The sequence below is a fragment of the Leptonychotes weddellii genome, chromosome 4 (assembly GCF_054177405.1).
Source record: "Leptonychotes weddellii isolate Sample4059 chromosome 4, ASM5417740v2, whole genome shotgun sequence".
Classification (NCBI taxonomy): domain Eukaryota; kingdom Metazoa; phylum Chordata; class Mammalia; order Carnivora; family Phocidae; genus Leptonychotes; species Leptonychotes weddellii.
In genome coordinates, this window is record NC_138372.1 from 8,301,238 (window position 1) to 8,328,503 (window position 27,266).

Sequence of the window (27,266 nt, forward strand, 5' to 3'; positions counted from 1 at the left end):
GGATAAATGCACAAGTGAATGATATTAATAACAGCTAATATAGTATACACAGTGTATTAAGTTACAGATACATTTTGTAAGCGTACACACATATATAATATATACTATATTATATGCATTATATAGCTTTTAATCTTCAGGAAATGTGACACTATGAGGTTAATGCAGAGACTCACTCAGGTGGTCTGGCTCTAGTCTAAATGACTGAATTATGTAGAACACCGGCGGTCCCCCCAGAGCTAGTGGCACTTTTGTGAGATGTTTTTCCAAGTTAGGGCCTCACCCCCACAGGAGTGGGGAGTCTGCGGGGAGGTGGGAGGGGCAGGGGGGACACAGGCCGGGTTGAGAGGCACAGCCTGGGGGCAACAGCAAACCTGGTGGGAGGGGGACTCGAAAGGGGCGGGGTGCAAGAAGGCGGCAAAGAGGTCCCCGAGGGCTGGGAGTGGCTGGCGCTGGCACACGGGTCGGTCGGTGGAGCCGGGGTTCGAGCTGGGCCCCGCTGGGGGGTGAGGGCCGGGGAGGGGGCGTGGGAGGAGGGGTGGCGGAGAGGCCCCGCCCCGCCGCCCCGCCCCGCCCCGCCCCTCCACCTGCCTCCCTCCGGCAGCCCGCGCGCCGGGTTTCGCTTTCCGTCCGAGGCGCCGGAGGCAGCGGAGCGCGGAGAGGAGGCGCGAGGGCGCGAGGGCGCGACAGGCAGGGACGGCCGGACCAGCCCGCGCTCGGCCGCCGCCGCCCGCACCATGGCGCCCGCCGCCCTCTGGGCCGCGCTGGCCGTCGGACTGCAGCTCTGGGGCGCGGGGCACGCAGTGCCGGCCCAGGTGGGTGACTCGCGCGGCCCGCACGCCCACCGGCTGGCGCGCACCCCCCAACCCGGGGCGCCCCGGCCGCGCCCCCCCCACCCTCCCCGGGGCGCCGTGCGGGGGCTCGGGGCGACCGAGGCGCCGCCCTCCGCCGGCCAGACGCACGGCGCCCGCGCGCCTGGACACCCGCTGCGGCCCCCGAGGCCGGTGTGGCACACGTGCGCTCGGGCCACCCGAACTCTGGTCCCCGCGGCGCAGCCCGGCCCCTCCGCCCCTGCAGGCCCGGGTGTTTGGGGGCTGGCCGGCCGGCCCTGGGATGATCCCGGCTGGAGCCTGGACCCCAGCTCGGACACCCCCGCCTGCCTGCCGCGGCGTGGGGGAGGGGGTTCCGTACTGGGGCGCTGTCCCCACGGCGGACGCCGGCACCCTCTTCAGACTTACTCCTCCTCTGGCCTATGGTTTTCCTCTTTCTTAGAAATACCGGGGTTGCGCGCCTGAAAGAACAGGGTCAGGTGTGCAGTAAGCGCCTAGTAAGGGCACGGGAGGACCGCGGGCTGTTCCCGTTGCACCGACCCCCTCCCCAGGACCGACTTGGGGTGTCCGGCGACCATTTCAGAGCGTGTTCTCTGTGGGCTCTGGGTAATGGGGAGGAGACAGTGTCTTCAGGTTCTCCTGGGCTGAGCTCTGGGGACACAGGAGGTGAGGGAGGACTTCTGGGCTGGTTACCAAAGACAGACGGGGCTGAGGGACTCCAGGAACATGGAGAAAGCAGAGGCCCCAGAGGTGCTGGTCAATATTACCTGCACCCACCACAGTAGCAAGGTAGAGTCTGCAAAGGGATTGCTCATATTTTGCTTTCTTTGGCTGTCTCCATAGTCTGGTAAGATAGAGTAACCCCATTTCACAAAGGAGGCAAACAGAGCCTCGGAGAACTTGTATTTCATGGACGGGCATGGGGCGCTCTTCCTTTAAAGGGGGGCATTTCCCCTTCCACCCCGCCTGCCCTGACTGGGGAGGAGGTGTGCCTTCGTCCCTTCCTCTTGAGCTTATCCTGATGGATGTGTGGTGTGCTGACTCAGGTGAACGTCTTGCCGGGAGGAGGGTGGCAGGTGACATTGGCTGATGCGGTAATGTAAAGTGATTCACTGGCTGCGACTAGAGGCAACTTCAGAGTCCATTTCTTGAGGGCAGAGGATGGAGGCTGTCAGAACAGGATTGACTCACCCGCAGGGGGTGCCAGGATGTATCCTGGGGGGCTGCCCCAGAGGTTGTCCTGAAAACAGGGGAGGGTCAGGAGAGAGTCCCAGCTCTGAGAGCCTGAACGCAGGATCAAGTCACAGACTCAGGCCTTGAGGGATGTTGTCCTGCGCTGGTGAAACCTGGAGTCATGGGAGCCCCCCCGGGGAAGAGGTACAGGGCTTTTCTGTGGGACACCAGGCCCGAGTCCTGGAGTAGTGTGAGGGGTCCCCCATGTCTCTCACTTCCCAGCCCTCCTGACCAGCATGTTCCGTCCCCCCAGGACTATCTCCACAGCCTTGGGGCTGGTCTCCTGGACCCTGCCACCTCTCCCACTGATCTTCCTTGGTGGCCTCGCTCCTCTGTTCCTGCCTGAGAAGCCTCCTATGGCTCCCAGTGGTGGAGGCAGAAATTCCCCCCAGTGTCCCAGGTTGGAGTGAGTCAAGGGTCTGGGTTCTTTCTGCCACCTCTCTGCATCCGTACCCCACATCCAGTGAAATAGGGTCATTGAGCTGTCCCCTTCTCATGGCCCTCCCCTTGCCTCCTCCTTCAGGGCCTTTCCCACCTGCCTCCCCTCTCCTGGAAAACCTTTCCTCATTCTCCCAGCTGGATTGGATCTTCGGCTCTTTGTTCCTCCCAAGGACAGACTCTGTTCTGCTTTTTAATCTAGTTGTGTCTCGTCTACCTCAACAGGTGGAAATTTCCTGGAGTGCAGGGCCTGTGGGGTCCTCCCCGTCCTTGTTAGTACCACAGTAGCTCCTTTTTTTGGGAACGAAGTGCCAGGCACTGTCCTAGGCCTTCCGTACAGAACCTCACTGGAAGCTTCCTTACAGCAACTCCTAAAAGGGGGATGCTGTGGTTCGCATTTGGAGATGTGGGAGCTGAGCCCCAGAGAGGCTGTGCCATTTCCCAGGATTGCAGAGCTGCGGGCGGGGCGGGGGCTGCAGGGATTTGAACTCAGGTCCGCCTGATTGCAGAGCTCCTTTCTCTATAACGCCCCCCCGCCTCCCCCCCGCCGTGTCTGGATGCCCCTCCTGCCCCCGCCAGGTTCCACACACTCACTGTGTCCTCAGGAATGTTGGCTGTGACTCTGTAGTCGCAGAAGGAGCCCCCAGGAGACCCGACCTGGCTGCCAGTGTGGCAGACTCACTGCCATTAGGGCTTTTGCTCCTTTAAAAACTGGCTGGTGTAGAATGCATGGTTCCTTCATCCAGTCATTCATTCATTCGGCAGGAAAGCCGGCAGGTTAGGTGAGCACTCGGTGCCCTCTGATGGGGGTGGGCAGGGTCCCCAGCCGTCTGGCTGTCTGGCTGCTCGTTGCTGGGGATGGGGTCGGGCCCACCTCCCACTGCAAAGTCTTGAGGCTGAGGGCTCACCACTTGCCTCTTCATTGCGCAGGGGTCCGGGGCCAGCTCGAGTTAAGGGGAGAGGTTGGGGCTCCCAGCCTGGCCTGGGGATGATGGCCTTTGGTGTGGAGATGCGTGAGCAGTGTACCTGCTGTCCCAGGATGTTCCTTTGCCCCCAGCCTGACATCCCAGAGGGGGACCTGGGTGCTGACTGAGGATGTGGCCTGGTGGTGGGGCACTCCATCAGAGGGCAGTGGGCAGGTGGCCAGGCACCCCGATGCGTGCCATTCATTCATTCCCCCAACATTCATGGACACCTGCTCCAGGCCCACTAGTGCTGGGCTCTGGGGACCTCGAGATGCCCATGACCCGGCTCCAGCCCTCCAGGAGCCACATCGCCAATGGTCACAGACCTGGGCTCTGCCCCTACCTGCCTTGTGATCCGGGCCAAGTTAGTGAGCCTCCGTTTTCCTGTCTGTGGACATGGAAAGTATTTTCCACCTCGCTCTCCTCACAGAGCCAAGTGGGTGTGAAAGGCATTATAGCAGAGACGGCTGAGAACCTGCCTGGCATTTTTAGGTCGGGTAGTGACCCTCACTGCCATCCTGGAGCCTGAGCCAGGGGCTTCTGGAGCACTATTCCTCCCCAGGACTGGGAGGTAGTTTATGGTCCTGACCATACAGTGCAGAGCACGGGTGGGATTTTGAGGCCAACCATGGTACGTGTGTGTGTGTGTGTGTGTGTGTGTGTGTGTGTGACATTTAGCACTAGTTCTCAGTTTTATGCCACACTGGCTGCTTTTCTGGTCCTTAGGCGTGCCCCACACACACCTGCCTCAGGGCCTTTGCACTTGCCTTGCCTTTCATCTTGAAAGCTCCTCCTGCTGATATCACCTAGTCTCATTCACTCCACTTCTTTTTGCTCAGATGAATTCTTCTCAGAGAGCCCTTCTCTGACCATCCTGCCTAAAAAAAGCTCCCTACTGGGTGCTCTCCCTCCCTGACCTGCTTTGTTTTCTTATATAACACCCATCACCTGTTCTGTTTCTTTCATTTTCTTTTTTTTTTTTAAAGATTTATTTATTTATTTATTTGAGACAGAGAGAATGAGATACAGAGAGCATGAGAGGGAAGAGGGTCAGAGGGAGAAGCAGACTCCCCGCCGAGCAGGGAGCCCGATGTGGGACTCGATCCCGGGACTCCAGGATCATGACCTGAGCCGAAGGCAGTCGCTCAACCAACTGAGCCACCCAGGCGCCCTGTTTCTTTCATTTTCATTGCATCTTCCTCCTGGAATGTGAGCATGGTGAGGGCAGGGACCTGCTCGCCGCTGTAGACTCGCAGCCTAGAACAGGGTTCCTAGCGCTCCTGACATCCAGTAGTTGTTGTGGGGCCATCCTGTGTATTGTAGGGTGTTTAGCAGCATGCCTGGTTTCTACCCACTTGATGCCGCTATTAGCCCCCCTTTCGTTGTGTGACAATTAAAAATGTCACCAGGTATTGCTAAATGTCCCCTGGGGGAGAAATTGCCCTGGTTGAGGACCCCTGGCTTAGAATAGGGCCTGGCATGTAGTAGGTGCAAAAAAGTACTGACTAAATGAGCAACAATATTCCTTTGACTTTTATCATGGCCCTATTTTATGGATGAGACAGAAGACTGTGAAAAGCCAGTGGTGGCAGGGCTGGGTTCCAGCGTGTCTCCCTCTGTCTCGGGTATTTCTCTGGACTCCTCTTCATTGTTGAGCTTGGGTCTGCCGAGCCTAGGGGCGCTCTCCCTAAAGTGCTCCCTCCTGTCCCCCACTTCCCCACCCGAGCTCGTGACGGGGCCACCCACGGGCAATGACTCAGGGCCCTGGTAGGCATGTGACTTGCCCAGAAGCAGGCAGGGAGGGAAGCTGGGGGTTAGGGAGGAGAGAGGAGTGCCACCAGGGGAACGGGAACAGAGTAGAGAGGCCACCGCTCCCAGTTCCGGCCACTCTGGCGGGCCAGGGGGAAGCACTATTGATGACTTAGGGGAAGGGCCCAAGTCTCAGAACAGTCAGATCCTTACGCTGCTGTTTACAGGCCGTGTGTTGTTGGCACGTCGTTCTGTCTCTGGGGGTCTCTGTGTTCCCATCTGTAAAATGGGTACAACCCCCACCTCCCTGGCTTAACCTCAGGGTTAAAAGTGCTTCATAGGCCATACAAGCTCCCCGGTGGCTAGTTGAGCATTTGTGGTTTTGCGGGGCCTGACCTGACTCTGGGTCATGGGGCGGTGCTCGGGCTGAGGCGGGGACCACCGTGGAGTCAGAGTCTCTGTCTCTGAGCCATGGGGCCCCTGGGTGTGGGTGGCAGACCTCCGGCTGCCCAGAGCTTCTGCCCAGTGTCCCTGAGCGCAGCTCTCATTCTGCCTGCCTTTTCCTGGCTGTCTTTCCTGCCCCGATGCCCCTCGCTGGGCGGACCCTAGCATGTGGCCACGGCTGGGGGGTGGTCAGGGAATCACACCCCTGCTCCGTTCATGAGTTACAGGTGTTCTGTGTCATTTGCGGGTGAGCGAGAGGGCACACTTGGTACAGTATAGGGGGGTCTAATGGCCTCAGCTTCCCCACCTGCAAGATGGGCCTTCAGGGCTATCTCTAAAATCTCTTTCATTTCTAACCTCTGTGATCCCAAAGTTCTGTTTACTTGTAACCCTGAGAAGGGGACGCCCTGTGGAGGATCCCCTGAGGCCATGCTGTCCTTTCTCCAGCCTCCAAGGGACTGCCGAGACAGCAGGAAGGAACGCTGGCCGGGGTGTCAGGAGAGCAGAGTTCCCTGGCTTGCTGTGTGACCTTGCTCGGGTTACTTAGCTTCCCTGGGGCTCAGCATCCCCCTCCATAAAACCTCGCACCACTGATCCCAACAGTGTCTTTGGAATGTTGGGAAAGTGCCAGCTTTGCATATGCTTGACAAAGGTCATAGACTGAGGGGTGAGGGGTTCCAGAAGTTTTCCCAGGAAGGAGAGCCCAGCGCTTCCCCACTGTTAATATCTTGGCTTCCCAGAGTGCCTTCCTGCTGACCTCAATCCCACTTGCTGAGCCTGGAATGATTTCCTTGACTCAGGCACCACTGGCATCAAGAATTCCTGGCTGCCTGTCAGCTTGCTCCCGAGGCCAGACGCAGAACCTTTGGGCAGAACAGGATTCATGGGTTTCCTGCCTCCCTGCCCCTTCATAAAGTTCAGAAGCCAGACCCGTTGGGGCCCCAGACTGTGGGTAAGGCAGTGCTGTGGGCATCCACTGCAAGGCCTGCTCTCTGAGAACCCACAGCTTCAAGGAAGCCGGGGTGGGGAGTGACGGTTTCCTCGAAGAAGCCATTTGTCACCTGTGATGGGCACACAGCCCTCCCTGCTGGTTCTGAGTCCTGCCGGCCCTCTTTACAGCCCAGGGCTGTGGGCATCTGTCCCCCTCTGCCGAGCTGTCGACGGTGGGGCTGGGACGCTGAAGCCCAGGGCCCACCCCTGTGGGGCCCGTGGTCATTTTCCACTGTGGCGTGTTGTGAGGTCACGGGTGGGAGTAGTGACGTCACTGTGGTTTGGGGCTCTCGGGTTGCGCGCCCAGTAGGAGGAAGTGTCTGTTTACCGACTGGGGTTCGGAAGAATAGATTTCCTTCTGCCCCGAATATGAGCCGTGCGGGGGGAGCCGAGTGGGGGGGCAACTGCCGCTGTGGTCCTGCCTCTGCCCTGCTTTCTCGCCGACTCGGAGACTGCCCTACGTCTCTGAGCCTCCACGTCTCCTTTGCGGGGGGTGGGGGGGGACAGGCCATGTCTCAGGTGTCATCTGTGCAGGTTTACGATCATTAGACTGTTGGTTTGCTTTCTAGAACGAGAAGGCCCATCAGCCAGCTCTTTTACACCAAGTGATGCACGTGGGCACGGAGGGAGGCTGCAGGACCCACCTCCCAGGCCCCAGGTGGCCGCCACCCTCCCTGCTTTGGTAGCAGGCGCCAAGTGGACACGCCTGGGGAAGATGGGCAGCATGGAATGCGGACTGACTTCACGAGCCACAGGCTGAGTCTGTTTCTGGAGCCGGCAAACCTCTGCTCAAGAGGCCGGCTTCGGAGCCGGGCCCTGGGTTGACCCAACGGCTCCGACCAGAGACAGGGTAGAAATCCCCAGGGGCTTTTGTTTGTTTTCCTTTGCTGTCCAGACAGTGGCCCACCCATCTGTTTCACTCTGAGCTTGGCCTTGAGTGGGTATGGCTGCTGTGGCCACGGGTTCAGGGAATTGAGTGGGCCTGGGCAGGGGGTGGGGAGTGGAGTAGGGAGGGATTTGGGGACAGGCAGGCTGTTTACCGGTCGGTATCTTCTGGACCGTCCATGGGAGGCCTTGTCAGATGCCTATGAGGAGAGATGCCAGAGGCTGCAGGAGGGTCTGGAGCATGAGGCTGGGAGCTGGGGGTCTGGCCCTGGCTCAGCTGCCCTCCCTGGACATTGAGATCAGTAAGGACCTTGCCCACCCCTGCCTTAGAGTCCTTTGGCCCCAAGTGTTAGACTGGGGGAGGTGGTGCAGGGGTGGGGGCTGTGGCTTTGGGTAGAGGGTGGAGTGCGGTTCTGGCCCCAGTCTGGACTTGACAGGGACTCTCCTGGGAAGGGCTCCCAGCACTTTACCTTAGTTAGCAGGCTGCACACCGGCATCCTGGGCACCCCTGTCTGTCCTTCCTCCTGCTGACCCACAGTCCGGGGCTTCTGTCTGCCACTCGCAGAGACTCCAGCTTCGGCTCGTCCCGCTGCGCCTGGTTGCCTGCGGGCTGCAGCCTCCTCCTCCTTCGGGTCCTGTGGGTCCTGCGCTCCCAGCAGTCTGGAGCCCCCCTCCCCCGCCTCACGGCCATCACCCCCCACCCCGGATGGCTTCACTCTCTTCCAGGCCTGGCCCCTTGGTCACTGCCCCCATCTTTTCTTGTCATTTCCCTGGCTCTGCCCCCCCACCCCATCCTGTCCTCTTCCAGGTCCTCCTCCTGCAATGACCACACAGGGATCCCTCTAAAAGCTGAGCCCCGAGGGTGGGCAGGATGGGGATGAGTGGGCACCGGAGGGGGAGTGGTGTGGAGGGAGGCATGGCGGTGGGAATGGCAGGGGACAGTAGCTAGACTGTCCTAGCGGGAGCTCAAGCCTCGTGAGGCACGGTGATGGCACAGGAGGCCGTCAGCTGTTTGGGGCCGGGGAATGAGAGTAGTAAAAAATGTAAAGATCACATTAGAAAGTGGGAACACCTATGATTTGGGGAGTGTTTACTAAACACTTTACATGTCTTTTTTTTTTTTTTTTTAAGATTTTATTTATTTATTTGAGAGCAAGAGAGGGAACACGAGGCAGGGACAGAGGGAGAGGGGGAAGCAGGCTCCCTGGTCGGGGCGCCCGATGCGGGGCTCGATCTCAGGACCCTGAGATCATGACCTGAGTGGAACGAAAGCAGACACTTCACCGACTGAGCCACCCCAGGCACCCAACACTTTATGTGTCTTATTTCACTTACTCCTCACAACAGGCCCCCCAAAATGTATACTGTCTGTGGATGAAAAGATTGATGTTTATTAACCTCATTTCTTAAACAAACAAACTCTCATGCTGCTGGCTAATAAGGGAGGAGTCTGAATTCGGCACCATCCTCACCGCCTAGCTGGGGTTGAGGCAATAGGGAGCCACTGATAGTTTTGGAGAAAGGGAGTGACTAGAGCAGAGTATATAGTAGGAAGGTCACTCTTGCCTTGGCGGGCAGGCCAGATGAGGTAGAGTGTAATCATTGAAGCCAGAGCCCTGGGCTGAGGGGGTTGCAGCAGAAGAGGAAGGAAGGCTTGAAGGCTTCAGGGAGGAAAAGGGGCCTTTGGACTGGACCCAAGACCTAGTGTGGGACAGATGTACTCAGGAGGAAGAGGAGCTGTCTCTCTCTGTCCCATCCTGAAACACGAGGCACGTCTGCCTTCAGCCCTGCCCCAGCTGGAGCCAGGTGATCCTGGTCCTTGTCAGCCCCCTGTGTTCCTGGAGCTGTCATGGGGAGCCATGGGGTGACCCTGGCCTCGGTCACCTGGGCTTCTGCTGACCCACTCATCCCAGGTGTAGTGTGAGATGTGATGTGCCCCCGACTGGCGGGGGGCAGGATTTCTGGGGGGCCTCGCTCTGCTGCCAGAGTAGCCGGGGACCTTGCGCTCCTCTCTGCGCTTCGCTTTTCCCCCCTCGGTAAGGTGGGGATGAAGTGTCTCTGTCACTTCCCATTGGGGCTGGGACTGACATCCAGGGGGTGCTTCACGGGACCAGGCAAGGGTCTCATGCCTTCCCTGAGCCCTCAGCCCTCACAGCCCCCTGGGGAGGGGGACCATCACTACCCCCATTTTATAGGAGAGGCAGCTGAGGCACAGGGGTTCAGCTCTGTGTTCAGGCTCTCAGCTCACTGGAGGCAGCGCCAAGGTTCCACCCCAGGCGGTCGGGCTCCAGACCTCTGCACGTAAACCGCCACCTGGATGTAATGGTGGTCGCTGTGGCTGGGAGGGACTCTTATCTGAAAGCTGCCAGTTGGTCTCCCCCAACTAAGGACAGACATCTCCTTCTCTCTCTGTGAGCCATTTCCTGCCCCGTTCTCATGTTGGCTCCAACTCATTTCAACTAACTGGAAACAAAGACTTTTGCTTCTGTTAAACAATTCAGCATCTATTAGGCACCTGCTGTGTCCTGTGTCCTGGGCCTAGAGCAATGTGTAATAAAAATCCTGCAAGTCACGCTTGGCTCTTACTGCTGGTGAATCATAATGGCCCTAATGTGGTGGGCACTGTGTTTGTCCCCATTTTATAGATGACAGAACCGAGGCTGCAGGATGGCAGAGCTGGGGTTAAAACCCGGGTGTCTGGCTCAGAGCTCCCATTACAGCGTGCAGAGAGGGGCATGGAGCCTGTCTTTGAGGGGCAGACCCTGCAGAACGAATAATGAACCAAAAAGCGGTCTGGGCAGTATAGAGATTGACCCAGGTTGTCCCTGGGGCCCTCGGGAGGGACCTCTGGCCCCATCTGGGAGTTCGGAGAAGGTTTCCCTAGGGTGAGAGTGGAGAGGACTCTTGAAAGAAGCGGGAGAGTTAGCCTGGGGTGTGGGGGAGTGGGTGGGGGGTCAGGATGTTCGGGCAAGGGAACAGCAGGAGTGACGGTGTCGGCGGCGGCGGGTGGGGGAGAGGCAAGGAGCCAGATGCTGCCCTGTGTGGGAGGCCGTGGTAGGGATGCTGCAGGGGCCCCAAGCTGGGGACGTTGAGCTCGGGCCTGAGGGCAGTGGAGCTGATGGTTTAAACCGGGCCAGACTTGGCTGTAGGAAGGTGGCGTCGGGTCCATCTGGAAGGCCTGGGGACCAAGAGGGAGGAGGCTGTAGCTGGCGGGAGACGCCGAGGGTGGGAGACAGGAGCCAGGGACACTGAGGAGGCCACGGCGACAGGGCAGGCCGGTGCGTGGGGGGGGGGGGGTGGGGGGATGGAAGGAGCTCTGCTCCTAGCTCCTCGGGGGCAGGGGCCACACCCTGCTAGATTCAAGCCCTGGCACTGAGCACAAAGCCTGGCCCCCAGACCGGATACCAGCCCAGGCTTCCTGTCTGCCCCTGGCTTACTTCTAAAGCGACATCACAGGAGGAGGCCAAGAGTGGGATGTGTCACCCCTGGGCTGCCGCCTGTGATGTGGTCCGTCTTGCCTGACGCGGATGCCTTGCTGTCCATGACGGCAGACAAGCCTCCGCTGCCCCGGCCCCAGCAGCTCCCCCGGGTCGGCCTGGCCTGATGTGGCTGTGCCCCCCGCCGCCGTCCCCGGGGCTCCCACGAGCCCCCCAAGATGGAGCCCCAGACGGCTCTGCCGCCCCCCACCCTATCGCAGGGCCCCAGGGGCTGCCATGCAAATGACGGGGTTTCTCTATTGCCCGAAGATGGCTTCCGCCTGTGTGGGGGCCCCCCGGGGTCCTTCGCAGACGCCTCCGCCCCTCCGCATGGCTGTGGCCTCTGGCCCTGGGACCCTGGAGACCCTTCTGGGAGAGTCACTGCTTCCACCTGTGCCTTGCTTACTGAGTGTTGTCAGAGGGGTCACTGTCCCTCTCGGGGCCCCTCTTCTATAAAACGGAGGAGCGGGACAAGACCACAAGGTGTAAAACTGTCCAAGGACACGGAGGCAGACATGGCTGGGACGCGCTCCCGTCTGCTACTTGCTACCTGTTCTTGGACTTAGTATGGAATCTCCCGAGGCCTCTATCGCTGCATCCCTAAAATGGGGTTAATAGCGATCTCCTTGCGTTGGTGCAGGAATAAAGGAGAGAATGCATGCGGTGCCCAGTGCTGTGTGTAGACAGTAGGCGTTTCCCCAGGGTCTGCACAGTCTCGCTGTCTTTCTGGCTCTGTGAAAAGGGTCGGTTTGAGAGGCGCAGGCTATTCCCCAAAGCCTGAAGCTTCTCCCTGAGGCCTCTTCCCACCTTCTCCCCTTCCTGCGCCCTCCCCGCACCCAGCGGTGCTCCTGGGGGAGGCCGGGGCTGTGACCCGTTCCCAACGATACCGGCATCTAAGCTCGGGCGGGGGTGAAGGGTCTCCAGAAAATTCGAAAGCCTTGAAGACCCCAAAGATGTTGCGCTAACGGTGGCAGGAAGAGCAGAAGGCTCCGTGCGGAGTTGTAGTGCTCTGGGAAGACATTGCGCTTCTCCTTCCCTGGGTCTGCCCTGCTTTGCCTTCCTCTCTCTCACTGTCTATTTATAAATAGGAGAAGGGACAGAGGGCCGCCACCTCGGGGTACATGCGGGGCCAGGCCATGCTCCAGGAGCGGGGAAAGACCGGAAGTCATCTGGGGCAGGCTTTGCCCGGTTCCCCCCGAGAGCGCGGACTCAGACTCCAGACCCGGACTGGCGAGGCGGCCCCGGCTCTGCCCCTCACTGGCTGATGGTCCCGGGGCAGTGTCCACCTTGAACTGGTTCTTCCTCCCCGTCACCCCAGGGCCAGAGTGAGTGGGGAGGACGTCAGGAGGGGAGGGGGCAGCGGGCAGGAAAAGGCATGCCTGACTCCCCAGGTGACTCTCGTCTGGCCATGGCTTTGGCCTCAGCAGGTCTCTGAGGCTCACTTGCTTTCAGGAACTCACTGCCATGTTACTGTCCCTTCTCCTGGACACTGTGTCCCTGGGTTTCGGCCGCTCACCCAGGCTCTTTATTTTGGGGTCCTGCCACCCCTGCAGGTGTTCCCCTGGAGCGAAGCCTTTGAGACCACCTGAGGCAATGACCCCAGGAAGCTCACATCTGGCCAGTGGGACTGTCTCTCTCTGCCCCAGTGAGGCCTCCACCCCGCTGTCGTGGCAGCTGGCCTGCCACGGTCTCCTGACTTTAGCTCCTCGAGGACTAGGCCTGGGCTTAGCCCATGGGTGACCCTGTAACTCCAAGGGTCACAGGTCAGCTTCCCCACACTTGGCCTCAAGGTGGGAGGGAACCCCCTCCTTTGCAAGGCCCACATGAACCATCTGGCACCGCCTGGGCCCCGGGCAACTTGCTGCCCAGAGTCTTGTCCTCACCTCGTCCATTTTTAGCTGAAACCATGGGTGACCCTGTAACTCCAAGGGTCACAGGTCAGCTTCCCCACACTTGGCCTCAAGGTGCAAGGCCCACATGAACCATCTGGCACCGCCCGGGCCCCGGGCAACTTGCTGCCCAGAGTCTTGTCCTCACCTCGTCCATTTTTAGCTGAAACCAAGCAGGAGGAGCCAGTTCTAATATTCTGTCTGACACAAGTCTACAACTCAGGGCCTTTGCAGACCCTGAGGGCTCCCCCGTGGGCCCCCCTGGGAGCCTGGGAGCAGGTGATGAACCTGAGTTCAGACCCCCTGCCTTTGTTCCTACAACAGCTCCAAGAGGAGGCAGGGCAAGGCCTTGTGTCGCCATTTTACAGGTGACAGTGTAGACGCTCCAAGAGGGTAAGTGACACCCCGAGTCACCCAGGACCAGCGTGTGCACGCAGACGCTCTAACCTCAGTCTCGCGTTCCTCCCGTGATTGCCGGGTTCACATCTCGGGTCCCTCTTCTCCCACAGGCCACCTGCACAGGCTGCCTTCACCCTGGCAGGAGGAATGAGGGGCGGAGGCGGGGGCCTGCGAGCCCCTCCCCGGACCCGCTTTCAGCCTGGCCTCACACCCCCACCCCACCTCCCAGCTCATTCAGTCTTTCCACCTCTCACGTGGGCGGGCCACCCACTCACCCACCCAGTCCTCTGAGGTCTGTGGAGGGGCCTGAGCTTCCTGACACCTGTCGTTGAGAAGCCAGAGCTGGAAGGGGCCTAGAGCATCAAGCAGGCCCACGGCGCTGTGTTTTCCAGACAAGGAAACCGAGGCACAGAGAAGCCAGTTATTGCCCACCATAGAGGGAGCGCCTGAGTAGGACAGGGAGACCTCTGGGTGAGCCCAGGGGCGTTGAAGTCCAGTCTTCCATGGAGGGGGAGAGGGGAGATGAAGACACCAGCTTGATGGCAGGGAGGAAACAGGGCTGGAGGCGAGGAGACCAAATGAGGCACATTTTCCATCTGTGACTTGCGATTAGTAACAGTGCTGACCTCACAGGGCTGGGATGAGGACTCAGCGGGGTGGTGAGGCGTGCATGACGCCTGGCTTGGAGCGAGCCCTGGGAGGGGGTGCTGCGCTGTGTCTGTGTCCAGCGCCCTTACCCTGGCCCCTGCCACTCTGCCTAGCTGCCTGGCCTCCTCCTGGTGGGGCCTACGACATGCCAAACCTGTTCTCCCGATGCCTTCTGGCCCCAGGCGGGGCAGGGACTGGGATATAGTCAATACAGTAATGCCCAGCACCTGGATCAGCAAGTGTTTGGTACATCTGTTGAATGAATGAACGTTTCCACTCTTGTCCCTGACTTTCTCCACCATGAAATGGGAGGTCGCTGAGATGCGGCATCTGAGGCCCCTGCTGGCCCCCGGCGGCTGCACCTCCATCCTGCCCCCACTTGTGGGCCCCGTCCTCCTTTTCCTGGGCTCCCATGCATCCTTCCAGCGCTTGGCAAAGCCGAGCCAGAGGACGGGTCCTCTCAGGAGCCCAGTGACAGGCAGTTCTGGGAGGAGCCAGGTCTCAGGTGGCCAATGTCCCTGTGGGCTGTGGAAGACCGGCCTGTTCTGAGGTTCCTGGGGGGGTCCCTTGGGAAACCAGGTCAGAGCTGAGGTCAGAGGATGGTGGCCTGAGGCCGAGAGGGGTCCCCTGCACCACTGGTGTGTGTGTGTGTGTGTGTGTGTGTGTGTGTGTGTGTGTGTGTGTAAGAGCCCGGGAGGGGTCCCCTGCACCACTGGTGTGTGTGTGTGTGTGTGTGTGTGTGTGTGTGTGTAAGAGCCCGAGTGACAGACAGAACCTGTTGAGCCAGGGCCCCGGTCCCTGCGCGGCGAGGAGGTGGATGACCTGGGGCCGTGGCGCTGCAGTGACCCAGGAACGAGGAGCTGGCTCCTTCAGCTGTCCTGAGGAGGGGACCAAGGATTTCTCCAGCGGGACCAGGACAAGAGTCACATCCCAACTCCACCCCATCCTTCTTGGATGACCTCAGACAAATGACTTGGTCTCCGTCAGCTGTGAGATGCGCACACGCCCAGCTGCTTTTGGGGGCGGAAGGAAGGTTCCATAAAGTGCCTGCGGCCTGGCCCAGTGCATAGTAGGTGCTTAATAAATATCCCGTTGTTTTCCTTCCTCCTCAAAGGGCCAGAGCTGAGAACCTGGAGGATTGACGGAGGCCACGTGGTGGGAGGGTGTGCTGAGTTTTGGGGGGCACCTGGGGTCCTGGATCTGTGTCAAGGGGAAAGGGAAGCTTGGGTCCCTGTTTTGGGGACCTTCCCAAGAGAAGGGAGGCAGGAGAAGGGGAGGCAGGAGAAGAGGCGCCGAGGAGTGGCGCTCTTGTGCTCTAGCCTCGGGGTGGGGAGGGCATGTCACTTCACCTCTGGGCGCTGGGAACGTTGCGGGGAGACTCTGTGGGACCATGGGTCTAGTGCATACAGTTGCTCTTGGGAGACGGCAGGTGCTCAGTGCATGTTAGCTGCTCCCTTCTGCGGGTTTCTCCCATCCTGGGAGGAGGGGGCCCCATGTTGAGCAGAGGAAAGGGAGTTGCTGACCCTGAGGTGAGGGGGGGTGAGGGGGGGCCCTGATGGCCTCCTTGTACCTGGTCCTCCATCAACCTGCCACCAGCCAGGCCCTGGAATGGCTTAGAACTTTTGGGAGACCAGAGAGGTGGCTTTGCTTCTTTCTGTCTCCATTTCGCACAATCACAGGTGTCTCATACATTAGATGTTAGATAGGCCCTTCCTCCCTCCCTCATCTCCCTCCCTCCTGCCTCCCTCCCTCACCTTCCTCCCTCCTGCCTTCCTCCCCACTTATTCCCTCCCTCACCTCCCTCCCTCCCTCCCCTGCCTCCCTACTTCCCTCCCTCCCTCCCTCTCTTCCTCCCTCCCTTACCTCCCAGCCCCCTCCTCCTTTCCTCCCCACCCCCTCCTCCCTCCCTCTCTTCCTCCCTCCCTTACCTCCCTGTCTCCCTTAACTCCCTCCCCTCCCACCCCCCTGCTTCCCTCTCTCCCTCCTTCCCTCTCTCCCCACCCCTCTCTTCCCTCCCCTTCATCCCTCCCTCCCTACTTCCCCCCTCTCTCCCACCTTCCTTTCATCTATTTTCCTCTCCGCCCCTTATTTCCCAATCCCATCCATCCATTTGCCCATCCACCCACCCATCCATCTTCTCTCCAGTCCCCCATCCCCACACTGGGTCACAGATTGCCTCCTCTGTTATGGTTAAGAGTCATCAGTGATTTCCAGATTTTCACCTAGGGACCTTGTATTTTGGAAGATTGGGTTTGCTAAACTGCTGAGTAAATTGAGTACTATCCAATTTATTTCCTCATTTTAAAATGTCAGTCAGAGCTCCCTGCGGGTGGGTGATATGTGAGTCTGAGACTCCCCAACACCAGCCAAAGGATCTAGAAGCTTCTGTAGCCCCGCGTTCCCCAGAGCCCGTTTGCCCCGCTTTGGGGACATCCAGAGACCCCTGGCCCATGTGGCTCCTGAGGTGACCTGAGGCCGGCTCCTGGGGCTCCTGGGGCTGTGGGTCGGCAGGGCCTCTGCTCTGGGGAGCTCCACAGTAGAGGGAGGGAGTGACCTTTTGTCCCACTCTGCAGAGGGGCTTTCTGTTCCTCATTGTTAAGCCGTGACAGGGCTGTGGTTGGTTGTTTTTTGTTTTTTTTTTTTTCTGTCCAAGAGGATAAACAGGCCTGGAGATTGCTCAAGCGAGGGCTGACCTCCTCTGCCCGCGGCCAGCTCCTGGGCTCTGGAATCACACACAGCAGCAGGAGAAAGTGTAGGGAAGGGTGTTCATAACAAGATTCTGACCGGAAAAGGCCCTGGAGGGGAGGCCTCCAGGCAGTGGCTGGGGGCTGTGGGGGTCCTGCTGCCTGCCTTTGTCCAGGAACCCTTGGCCTGTGGGTGGAGAGACAACGCAGGCTTGGCCAGGGTAGGGCCCTTTCCCATCAGGCCTTTTGGACCCTGACAGGAAATCCTCCCACCCCAGCCAGGGCTGGCCTCCCAGGGCCGCCCCTGAGGCTGAGGGTTTCTCTCTGCCTGTTGGAGCTGCACTGGCCTGGTGCTTCTCAGCCCTACGTGAGTGAGGGGCTTCCGTAGTCACTGCTGAGGGTCCTGGTGGGGATGAAGCCCATGGTGTGCTGGGCTGGGTCCCCGAGGACTGTGCTAGCCACCCTGCAGGGCAGGGGGCTGCAAGAGAAGGATGTGCAGCCCTCCCTGCCCTCTGGGGACAGACAGCTGCCTCTGGGGGTCTCCGCCTGAGGGAGAGACTCGGCCCCTTCCCTTCAGGAAGCCCCACAGTTGCAGCCTGCAAGGACGGCCTATCTGGGGGGCCACGGGGGAGAGTCAGGCCCTCTGCTATGCTTGGTACACAGTTGAATGGTGTGTATAAAGGGGGCTGCAGAAGGTATGATTTCTCTGGTTTAGGGGCTCCCCTAGCCTTTGATCTCTGGGTCTCCTTCTGTGCCCCCACGCCAGGTCATCTCGCTCTGTCCGGGGGTGCCAGATAATCGGGTATGTTCAGCAGCAGAGCATCAGAATCGCTTGGGGTTGGGGGTTCTTTTTCTTTCTTTCTGTAACAGTACAGCTTCCTGGGCCCACTCCCTGAGCATCTGTCCCATTTGTTGGGGTTGGGGTCATTAGGAACATCATTAGTACAGGCCCCCCAGATGTTTTGGACACTGACAGTGAGCCTCACCCCCAACTGTGAGGAGCCCTGATAAGGGGCCTTGCTTCCTTCCCCTTTTGTCCAGCCCACTCCAGGACCAAACGGGGAAGGAAGAAGGACTGGGATTGAGCGTGTGTGTGTGTGTGTGTGTGTGTGTGTACTCACGTGCATGCATGTGCAAAGCCACGGACATGCGAGCTTGTAGTCCAGATGGGATGGAAGTCACTTTTTTAGGCTCTGTGTTGTGCGGAATGGTTCCCACTTCCCTTGCTAGCCTGTGTCTTTCCCAGACTCACTAGAGGGGGTTTGGCACTGGCCCTGGGATGGAGGGTGCGCTTCAGGGCCAGGCCAGCGTGATGGATGCACCCCCTGTTTATGCTTCGTGGCCGTGGTGCTGGAATGGATCCCTTGAGGAATGACATTGTAATGAAACCCACTGCTTAGGTTAGGGACCCCTGAACACCTACTACATGCCAGGCTCTGGAGTAGTGACAAAGAGTTACGCCCAACCCACAGGCTTGGAGGACACCCACCTAGTGGGGGCCCAGCCCTGTGTGCCAGGAGCCCTGAAGGAGGAGGTCAGGATTCTGGGTCCAAGTGATGATTCAGGGTGGTGTGTGGGCTGGGAAGCCTTCAAGGGGGCGCTGCTGTCAGAAGAGGTACGTGGAATTTTGTCCGAGGAAGCATGAAGCTGTTCCAGGTGGAGGAGGCAGTTGGGGCAAAGGCGTGCGGGCAGGAAGAGCCACAGATCACTCTGTTGCAGGGAACCCCAGCCCCAGGGGTCATCTCTGCGCCCCCCCCCCCCAATGACTTCCAGCTGTTGGCCCTGAGCTGTGTGTGGCAGGGCCCGGTCAAGCCTCTGGCAGTCCTGACTCCTAGGCAGTGCGTGTGTGTAGGGGAAGGCCAAGGCCACTTCCCTGCAGCCTGACCCGCCGGGGGGGGGGGGGTCTCTGGAGCATGAACTGTACACAGTGTCGGTCCCGCAGGGAGGCTGGGGCCCTTACCAGTCAACACCGAGGGCGGCTGGGGGCTGGGCACCCTGCGGGTATAAGGGGACCTGAGTGGGGGGCGATAGCATCCACTGCCTACAGCACCTGGAGCACTTGGATCGGCACCTGGCACCCCATAAGTGCTCAGGGCATGGTCATGTTGTTATTGTCATCAACCGGCATTCATCGACTGAGCCCCGACGCTGTGTGGGCCCTGTGTTGGAGTCTGAGGGTCCAGAGATGGTGAGGCCGCTATTTCTGTCCCCTGCGTCACAGATGTTTGTGGTGCATGTGTGTATGTGGGGGCACACATGCGTGTACGTGGGCACACGTGCGCAGGTGTACATGCACCCCCCTACCCCACTTTAGCATAATGAGCTGATTGTCCGAAGGGGCCGTATCCAGTGTTCAGAGAGAGCCCAGATGGGGAGGAACCTGACACAGCTTGGGGGAGTCAGGGAGGGCTTCCCAGAGGAGGCAGCACTCAGCTGGAAGCACCAAGGAGGTGATTCCAGGCACAGGAGGGAGTAGGAGGCATCCCAGGCAGAGGGCCGCTTTGTGCTGAGCACCGTGGTCCTCTGTGACTGAAGCCACTGCCTTCCGGCAGCTCCCGCGCTCCACCCCTGTCCCCTGGAGTGTTTGAGGAGCTAGCCGGACGCTCGGGCCAGCTGGCTCGGGGCCACCACTTGCACGCATGCGTGTGCGCCCGCAAGGGAGGGACAAGAGGCAGTACAAGAAGGTGGGGACTCTCCTGTCCACCTTCCGCTCAAAGGGAGAAGCCCCCACGTCAGGAGAGCACCGGCGGGAGAGGGCCAGACACTCGCGGCCACAGGACCCCCGTCCCGTGGTGTTAGGGGTGACGGGATCCAGGGGTGGCCGTGCTCAGGGCTGTCCTTTCCTTCCCTCTTCAGGTTGCGTCGCTCCCCTACGCTCCGGAGCCTGGAACCAAGTGCCGGCACAGAGAGTACTTCGACCAGAGGGCCCAGATGTGCTGCAGCACGTGTCCGCCGGGTGAGGGGCTCCTGGACGCCTGGGGCTCTGGGGGCTGGCGCCTTGCAGGGAGCGTGTGTGGGGGGCTCGGAGCGGGGTAGGGTCATGGCCCTCGGTTCGAACTGAATTCCTTCTAGTTCCAGGAGTTGGCCCCGTGCTGCCTCTCGCCTCAGGGCCTTGGCACATTCTGTTCCCTCATCCTGGCCTAATTCCCAGCTCCCTTCCCCAGGTTAACTCCTACTTTTCCTGTAGACCTCAGCTTAGACGTACCCCTCCTCCAGGAAGCCTGCTCACACTGCCCGGTCAGATCTGGCCCCTCCTTTGAGCTCCCACTGGCCCCTGGGCATCCCCCATGGCAGCTACTCTTCACCCCGCGGTCATGGCCTGGTTCCTCTTTTGTCAGCTCCACCGTGCGCTCCTCTGGGACAGGGACCGTGGGCTTGTTCTCCACTGAATCCCAGAGCCTGGCAGAGTGCCTGGCACATAGTGGGTGTTCAGTACATATATGACCCAGTCAGTGCGTGTTTACCCATTTCACGGATGGTGGGCCTGAGGCCTAACCCCAGTTGGGAAAGCTGAGTGGCTCAACTCCTGGTGTCATCCATTCTACTCGTTTGTTGATACATGCATTCCTATACTATTTATAAAGCGCCATCTAAGTGTCAGGCACTGTTCTAAGTGCTGGGAGTACAACCCAGAGCAGGGCAGACAAAATCCTCACCCTCGTGGATTTTGCATCTAATAGAGCCACAGGAAAAGAAGCCAGCAGAGGAAATAGATGCGTGGTCCTATCAGAGAGTAAATGCCGTGAAGGAAACAGGGCAGGGTAAAGCCAATGGAGACAGATGGAGCAGGACATGCGGTCTGGTACGGGGTGGTCAGGGAGGGCCTTTCTGAAGAGCTCACACTTGGGCGGAGACATGTAGGAGGTGAGGGAGTGGGTTATACAAATATACAGGGAACAGCCTGCCAGGTTGGAGGAACAGCAAGTGCAAAGGCCCTGAGGTGGGAGCCTATATGGTGAACCTGAGGAACAGTGAGGCCAGTGTGTGGCCCAGAGAGAGTAAGTTAGCAGGGGCCATGGTAAGAGCTTAGATTTTATTCTACAAAAGCTAGGAAGCCATTGGAGGGCCCGAGCCGTTAGCCTGAGGTGTGGGCGGGCAAGCGTGTACCTGTCATCTCCCACAGCCATTTTAAGAGACCTCACAAGTGACTCTTTTTCTGTTAACTGGCAAGGTCTCTGTAAGAAGTTACTGGATTAGCACAGCAGTGAATATGGCAGCATAGGGCTCAAGGCTCAAGAGAGAAACTCGTTTCTTAAAGGTTTGCTTTGGTGTTCTCCCATCTCTTGGCATGCCTTCTCTTCAGACCCACAAGAGTCCCATGTCCTCATGGGACTTTCCTTGATGGGAAACCAGGGACCACATTCCTACTAGTTGTCCTGCCAGTTCACACCCACAGGTGGAGAATTTTAGCCAATTGTAAAGAAGAAAGGAGCTAGCAAACCAGTTCTCACTAAAGTGTGATTGACTAGCAACAGGCAGTTCCAGTGGTAGAATCCCAGGCATCTGGAAAGAGCAGAGGAAAAGGCATTTTATGAGCGCCAGGGCTGTGGTGGTGAAGTGACGGCTGGGAGCCTGCAAGATGTGAGATGGCTCGGTGAAGGACTTGGAACACTTTCAAAGAGCCTTCCCGCCCAGGCTTCAGGACGCTGGGGCCCTGGGGGGTGGTGGATGAGCCCCTGACCTCTGGCCCTTGCTTTCTCAGGCTCCCATGCACGATCATTCTGCAACAAGACCTCAGATACCGTGTGTGCCCGCTGTGAGAACAGCACATACACCCAGCTCTGGAACTGGGTTCCCGAGTGCTTGAGCTGTGGCTCCCGTTGCAGCCCTGGTGAGTGGGCTCAGAGAGCGGCCTGGGCCCTGGAACCTTCCCCTGGCCGCCGTGCAGCCCAGCCCCTCGGGCTGAGCGCCGGCTGGGATCACCCCAGGCCAGTTCTCTTCATGCCCCAGAGCATGGGGTTGTACGGGTCAGCCCTTCCCTGTTTACCAGTGCCATTTTCTTTCCTTTTTTTTTTTTTTTTTTTTAAGATTTAATATATTTGTTTGAGAGAGAGAGAGAGACCGCGAGCAGCGGGGGAGGGACAGGGAGAGGGAGAAGCAGGCTCCCCACTGAGCAGGGAGCCCGATGCGGGGCTCGATCCCGGGACCCTGGGATCATGACCTGAGTGGAAGGCAGGTGCTTCACCGACTGGGCGCCCTGCCGATGGCATTTTCATCCTCTGTCTCACCAAATCCTCTCCAACAGCCCCGTGGGGCAGGTGGGCCAAGGGCCGCAGGGGGTCTCACCAGCACAATGTTTGTGCCCATTTTCGAGCTGAGGAAGCCGTGCCTCGGAGAGCAGGTGTGCTTGCTCGCGCCATCATGGAGAGGGAGCCAGACCGCAGGCCTTGGGACCGTGCGGCCGGTGTCCTTTCTGCCCCCAGCTGCGGGGGCTGCGCCAGCCCGTCGAGAGCAGAGCTAGCTGGGGGGGGAGGGGGGGTGCGGGGTGGAGTGGGCATGGGGTGGGCGGGGCCGGCGGAGGCGGGGATGACCCTGGGCTACCCTCTGGCTCTTGTAGACCAAGTGGAGACTCAAGCCTGCACTCGGGAGCAGAACCGGATCTGCACCTGCAAGCCGGGCTGGTACTGCACGCTGAGGAGGCAGGAAGGCTGCCGGCTGTGCGCGCTGCTGCGCAAGTGTCGCCCGGGCTTTGGCGTGGCCAAACCAGGTATGGGGCCAGGGCCAGCGGCCCTCGGGGACCCCCGTGGGCCTGTCCTTCATGGGTGTCAAGCCGTCAGCCCCAGCTGGGAACGTGGGCAGTGGAGGCCAGGTGCTGGCCACCCCTACCCCTTCCGTTCTCTCCTCCAGCACGCCAGATTAGGCGCCTACTGTGTGCTAGGCCTTGAGGGGTCCAGAGAGGGATCAGATTAAGCCCGAAGTTCCTGGAAAATAAGGTGGTGCCCCCAGAAGATGAACCCACGTGATCCCGGAGCCCAGGAAGTCACTAGAATTGGTTCAGGAACAAAGTGCCCAGCTGTGCGTGCACGAGCGTGCGTGTACATACGCTCGTGTGCATGTGTGCATGCTCACGAGTGTGTTTTAAGGGGCAGCGGTGCAGACAGAGGTCCGTAGGCCCCTCAGACTTCTCCTAGGGCTCCCGCGCCAAGGCCCGCTTGTTCTACTAAGAGTTTGAGTTGGTGACGAGTTCCGATTTTTCCCTGAAGGAACTGCAACGTCAGATGTGGTGTGCACTCCCTGTGCCCCAGGGACGTTCTCCAGCACAACGTCATCCACAGACACTTGCAGGCCCCACCGGATGTGAGTGGCTGAGTCGTTGGGTTCTGGAGGAGCAGGGAGGGCAGGGCGGTCCCCGGGGACTGTGGTCTAGCGCACAGGGCGGCCATGCCATGGGACCTGAAATCCACCCCCTTCACTGCCTTGGGTTGAGGCACTGGGGAGACTTACTCGCTGCCGGGATGGCTCTGTCCCATGGTGGGCGGGTCCCAGCACAGCCAGCAGGTGTATGGTAGCCTGGCCCCGGAAGTCAGCACTGGGTGGGGGGCATGGGGACTGGGGGGGGGGGTGGATGGGGACAGAAAGGGGCCGTTCTGAGGGGGGATGTGGCACAAATTCTCTCTCCCGCATCCTGGCTGCTGGGACTCCTTGCCCGCCCTCCTGGCTCCCCATGAGCGAGCCCAGCCACGCCGAGCCCTTCTGGCCCCTGTTGTCCCCTGACCAAACCTCCTCCCCCGCCAGCTGTAGCTCTGTGGCCACCCCTGGCAATGCCAGCGTGGATGCAGTCTGCACTTCCGTGCCCCCCACCCTGGGAACAGCCCCACGCCCGGCCTCCACGTCCCAGCCGGGGCCCACGCAGCCGCAGCGTGGGGAGCCAACTCCAGGGCCCAGCACGGCTCCTAGCACCTCCGTTCTGTTCCCGATGGTTCCAAGCCCCCCCACTGAAGGGCTCAGCACAGGCGACATCTCTCTTCCCATTGGTAAGTCCCAGGAGGGCTCGTTCAGCCTCTCCACTCTCTCAGGGTCTTACTGAGCGCCTGCTGCGGGCTGGACCCTGTCCTCTGTCCTGGGAGGCGGGTGCTGATGAGACCTGTCTTCTGCCAAGGCGTGGTGCTGTCACCAAGAACCGCTGGGTGAGAGAGGTGGGGTCAGCGTTTTATCTGCAAGGGGAGATGGTCTCCTGGTTGCCATTTCTGATGAACTCATTAGCTGGTGAGCTGGGCCAGGTCACCTCATGGGTTCCCCTTCTGGGGTCAGGATTCCATCAGACCACAGATCTCAAAGTGGGGACCTGGGGGCTGAATGTGGCTGACGGACATGCTCTGTCTGGCGTGTAGTTTTTAGCTTGTTGGTCTTGCAACTGAATTTGAGAGCCTCTGGACTGGGCTTGCCCCTCCCGTGGCAACCCAGACATCTTTGGTCACGGACTTGGCTGCCTGGCCCCTGGTACGTTTGGGTTTGCTTTCTGCAGTTGCTGCGAGCTTCTCTTTTTCCTTCCAGGACTGATTGTAGGTGTGACAGCCTTGGGTCTGCTGATGATAGGGCTGGTGAACTGTGTCATCATGACCCAGAAAAAGAGTAAGTTTTCATTCCTTCCTCTTTCACGCATTCATCCATTTGCTCTGGAAGCCTTTCTGGGGCTCTTCCTGTGAGTCCAGCACCAGGCACAGCCTTGTGGGTCAGTAGAGCTGGATACTGGCAGCCCCTGTTCCGTGGGAGCTCAGAGCCAGGGGCAGAAGGCATGGCCACCCACTTACCTTGGTAAGTTAGTCCCATCAGAGCAGGTGTGACCTGAGGAAGCCACTCTCCCTGACTTGTCTGTCCCCTCTCTCTTCTTTGCAGAGACGTTGAGCATAGAGCCCAGTGGTGTGCTGGTAACTGGCTCTCTGGGCAGCTAAGAAAAACCCAAAAACCAAAAATGCAGACTCTGATTTGTGGTGTTTGCTCACACCATCGTACACATTCCCACCATGGCTGGTTCCGAGCCCCTGAGAGCTCACTCGCTGCTTAGCCGGGCGCTCACTCACTGTACTCACTGCTTAAGAGGCAAGATGCCATCAGAGCAATCCAAGGGGGTGGCAGTCTGGGATTCTTGTCTGGAAATCCTGAAGCAGGTGGTTTCGGAGCTGAGTCAGATTTCCGTGGGTAGACATGTGCAGGACAGAGAAGGCAAGCTAAGGAGAGGCCATGGCATGAGCAAAGAGGGGGACGCTGGAGAACAGTTGGGCATGGTGGAGGGGAATGGGACAGGGTTGGGTCAGCTGGGGAGCTGGGAACGGGCGCTTCTGTGTACCTTGTCTGGTGGGTGATTGCTGCCGCCCAGGGCTGGGCCTACTCTGAACGGTTCTGCTTGGGCCCCATGCTGCCCTCCACGTTAGAGCAGGTGTGACCTGAGGAAGCCACTCTCCCTGACTTGTCTGTCCCCTCTCTCTTCTTTGCAGGGAAGCCCTTCTGCCTACAAGGAGAAGCCAAAGTGGTAAGTGTCCCTCTGCCTCCCCCCTCCTCCCCTGCTCTCCTTCCTGCTGGGCCGTGTTATTCCCATGGGAAGCCGTGAATGCTGAAGGTCGGTCTGTCCAGTGTGAGGCGGTGTGCAGCCCCGGGGGGCTGAGGGAAGGCCAGCCAGTCTGTCCTTGGGGGTTAGGCAGCCCTCCCTGGGCTAAACGAGAGGGTGAATGTGAAGTGCCCCATCAGAGAGCAGGGGTTCGGTGGTGTTGGTGCCAAGCACCCGCTCATGGACCCCTGTTGTGACGTTGGCCAGACGTGAAATTACTCACGACGCTTGTCTCCTCACCATTAGAAGGGGACAGTGTCTGCTTAGCCCCACGTGAGGGCTGTGCCGTTCACTCGGTGGCGACAGTTCTCAGCGTCTCCCTGAGGCCTCACAGAGCTCTTCCTCATGGAGCCGTGCGAGGGGTACCCTGGTGTTCCAAAGAGGACCTGGGAGGGGGTCGTCTCTGGGGTTGAGAGGGAGGCTGGGGGTTGGGGCCCTGCGTCCTGCCCTCCGCTTCGACCAAAGCAGCTCGCCTCTGATCTTTTTTTTTTATAAAGTGGGGTCTGTGAGGGACTTTTGTTAGAACACTGGTGTGGTGGCTCCTCAGTTTCTCCTCAGGAAGGCATTTACTTGGTTGCAAGTGACTTGAAACAAAGGGGCTTTATTTTTCTCACGTCCCAGAGAGTCCAGGGGTTGTCAGCTGCTGGAACCGCTCAGTTGCATCCTTCTGTGAGGCCAGCAGGACCCCAGGCTCTGCCCCCTTCCGCGTGTCGGCTTCTGTTCTCTTGCTTGCGGCCTTACCTCGTGAGATCGTGGGCCCCGCTCTGTATGTGATCTCCAGGTTTGAGGCAGAAAGAAGAGGGGAATGTGGCCAGGCCGGTGATGGTGCCTTTTATCAGGAAGTCAGACACTGTCCCCGAAGCCCTGGGTGGGCTTCTCTTGTCTCACTGGCCAGAGCCGAGGCATGGGACCACCCCTGGCTACTTTCCCAGCCTCTGAGGTGGAGGAGGGGAGGGACAGGGCTTGGGAGTGGGTGCCGGATGGACCAGTATACCATGTCTGCTGTAACCTCTACCTGGTTGGCAGGGCAGAATTTTTGCCCACTTTACAGATGAGGAAACAGTATGAGGAACTCCCTCCATGTCCCCAGTCCTGCTTGGGCAAGGTTTCTCAACTTCAGCAGTTTTGATATCTGGGGCCAGATAATTCTTTGTCATGGGGGCAGGGGGGACTGTCCTGTGTACTGGGGGTTTTCAGCATTATCACTAGCCCCACCCCACGAGGTGCCCGTAGCATCGGTTCTCAGGAGTGACAACCAAAAATGTCTCCAGGTATTGCTGTGTGTCCCCTGGAGACCAGAATTCCCCCGATCGAGAACCACCCTGCTGGGGAAAAGCTCAGCCCTTGGTGGCCCAGTGCCCAAGGTTTACACAGGGAGTCGGACTGGGTAGGGACTGGAGACTGATCTCAGCTCCTGACGTTGCTGGCAGGAAAAGAGGTGCAGAGAGGGAACGTGACTTGTCCAAGGTCACACAGCAACATGTCTCTGGACTCCTGGCCCGCCTGTCCTGCGTTGTCGCAGACAAACACACTGGCCTGGAAGTGCAGACTGTTTCTCCCCCCCCCCCCCCCCCCCCCCAGGGTACAAACGCCACACCTTCCTTTCTTCTGGCTTCAGTTCAGGGCTGCTGACAGGGGCTGCCTGGTGGGGCTCCACCCAGCCTCCCCGCTGCCGCAGTGTCTGTCCCAACCAAGTGTTTCCCAACACTCGATGCAGCAAAGGTGTCTCAGGCGTGGCCAGTGGCCTCCACTTCCCCTTTGCGTCCACTGAGTTTCTTGTTCACCGAGTGTAACTCGGTTATTTGTTGAGTGAGGTTGAGCATAGAGCCCAGTGGTGTGCTGGTAACTGGCTCTCTGGGCAGCTAAGAAAAACCCAAAAACCAAAAATGCAGACTCTGATTTGTGGTGTTTGCTCACACCATTGTACACATTCCCACCATGGCTGGTTCCGAGCCCCTGAGAGCTCACTCGCCGCTTAGCCGGGCGCTCACTCACTGCACTCACTGCTTAGCCGGGAGCTCACTCACTGCTTAGCCGGGAGCTCACTCACTGCACTCACTGCTTAGCCAGGAGCTCACTCACTGCACTCAC

The 27,266-nt window shown here is 59.4% G+C and overlaps 1 protein-coding gene across 3 annotated transcripts in view; it reads left to right on the forward strand.

Annotated features, from left to right (window-relative positions):
• The first annotated feature begins 596 nt into the window (after positions 1-596).
• Positions 597-27,266, forward strand: part of TNFRSF1B (TNF receptor superfamily member 1B) — a 34,190-nt gene continuing 7,520 nt past the window's right edge. The window contains exons 1-8 of one of the 3 annotated variants that reach the window (XM_081817501.1): positions 599-815; positions 19,487-19,586; positions 21,333-21,461; positions 22,188-22,337; positions 22,834-22,927; positions 23,366-23,604; positions 24,125-24,202; positions 25,066-25,100. In XM_081817501.1, coding sequence (XP_081673627.1) covers positions 738-815; positions 19,487-19,586; positions 21,333-21,461; positions 22,188-22,337; positions 22,834-22,927; positions 23,366-23,604; positions 24,125-24,202; positions 25,066-25,100 — 903 coding nt within the window. In that variant the 5' untranslated portion in view covers positions 599-737. Of the gene's footprint in view, positions 816-19,486; positions 19,587-21,332; positions 21,462-22,187; positions 22,338-22,833; positions 22,928-23,365; positions 23,605-24,124; positions 24,203-25,065; positions 25,101-27,266 lie in introns of all 3 variants that reach the window. The other 2 variants (XM_081817502.1, XM_081817504.1) reach the window with 2 other exon arrangements.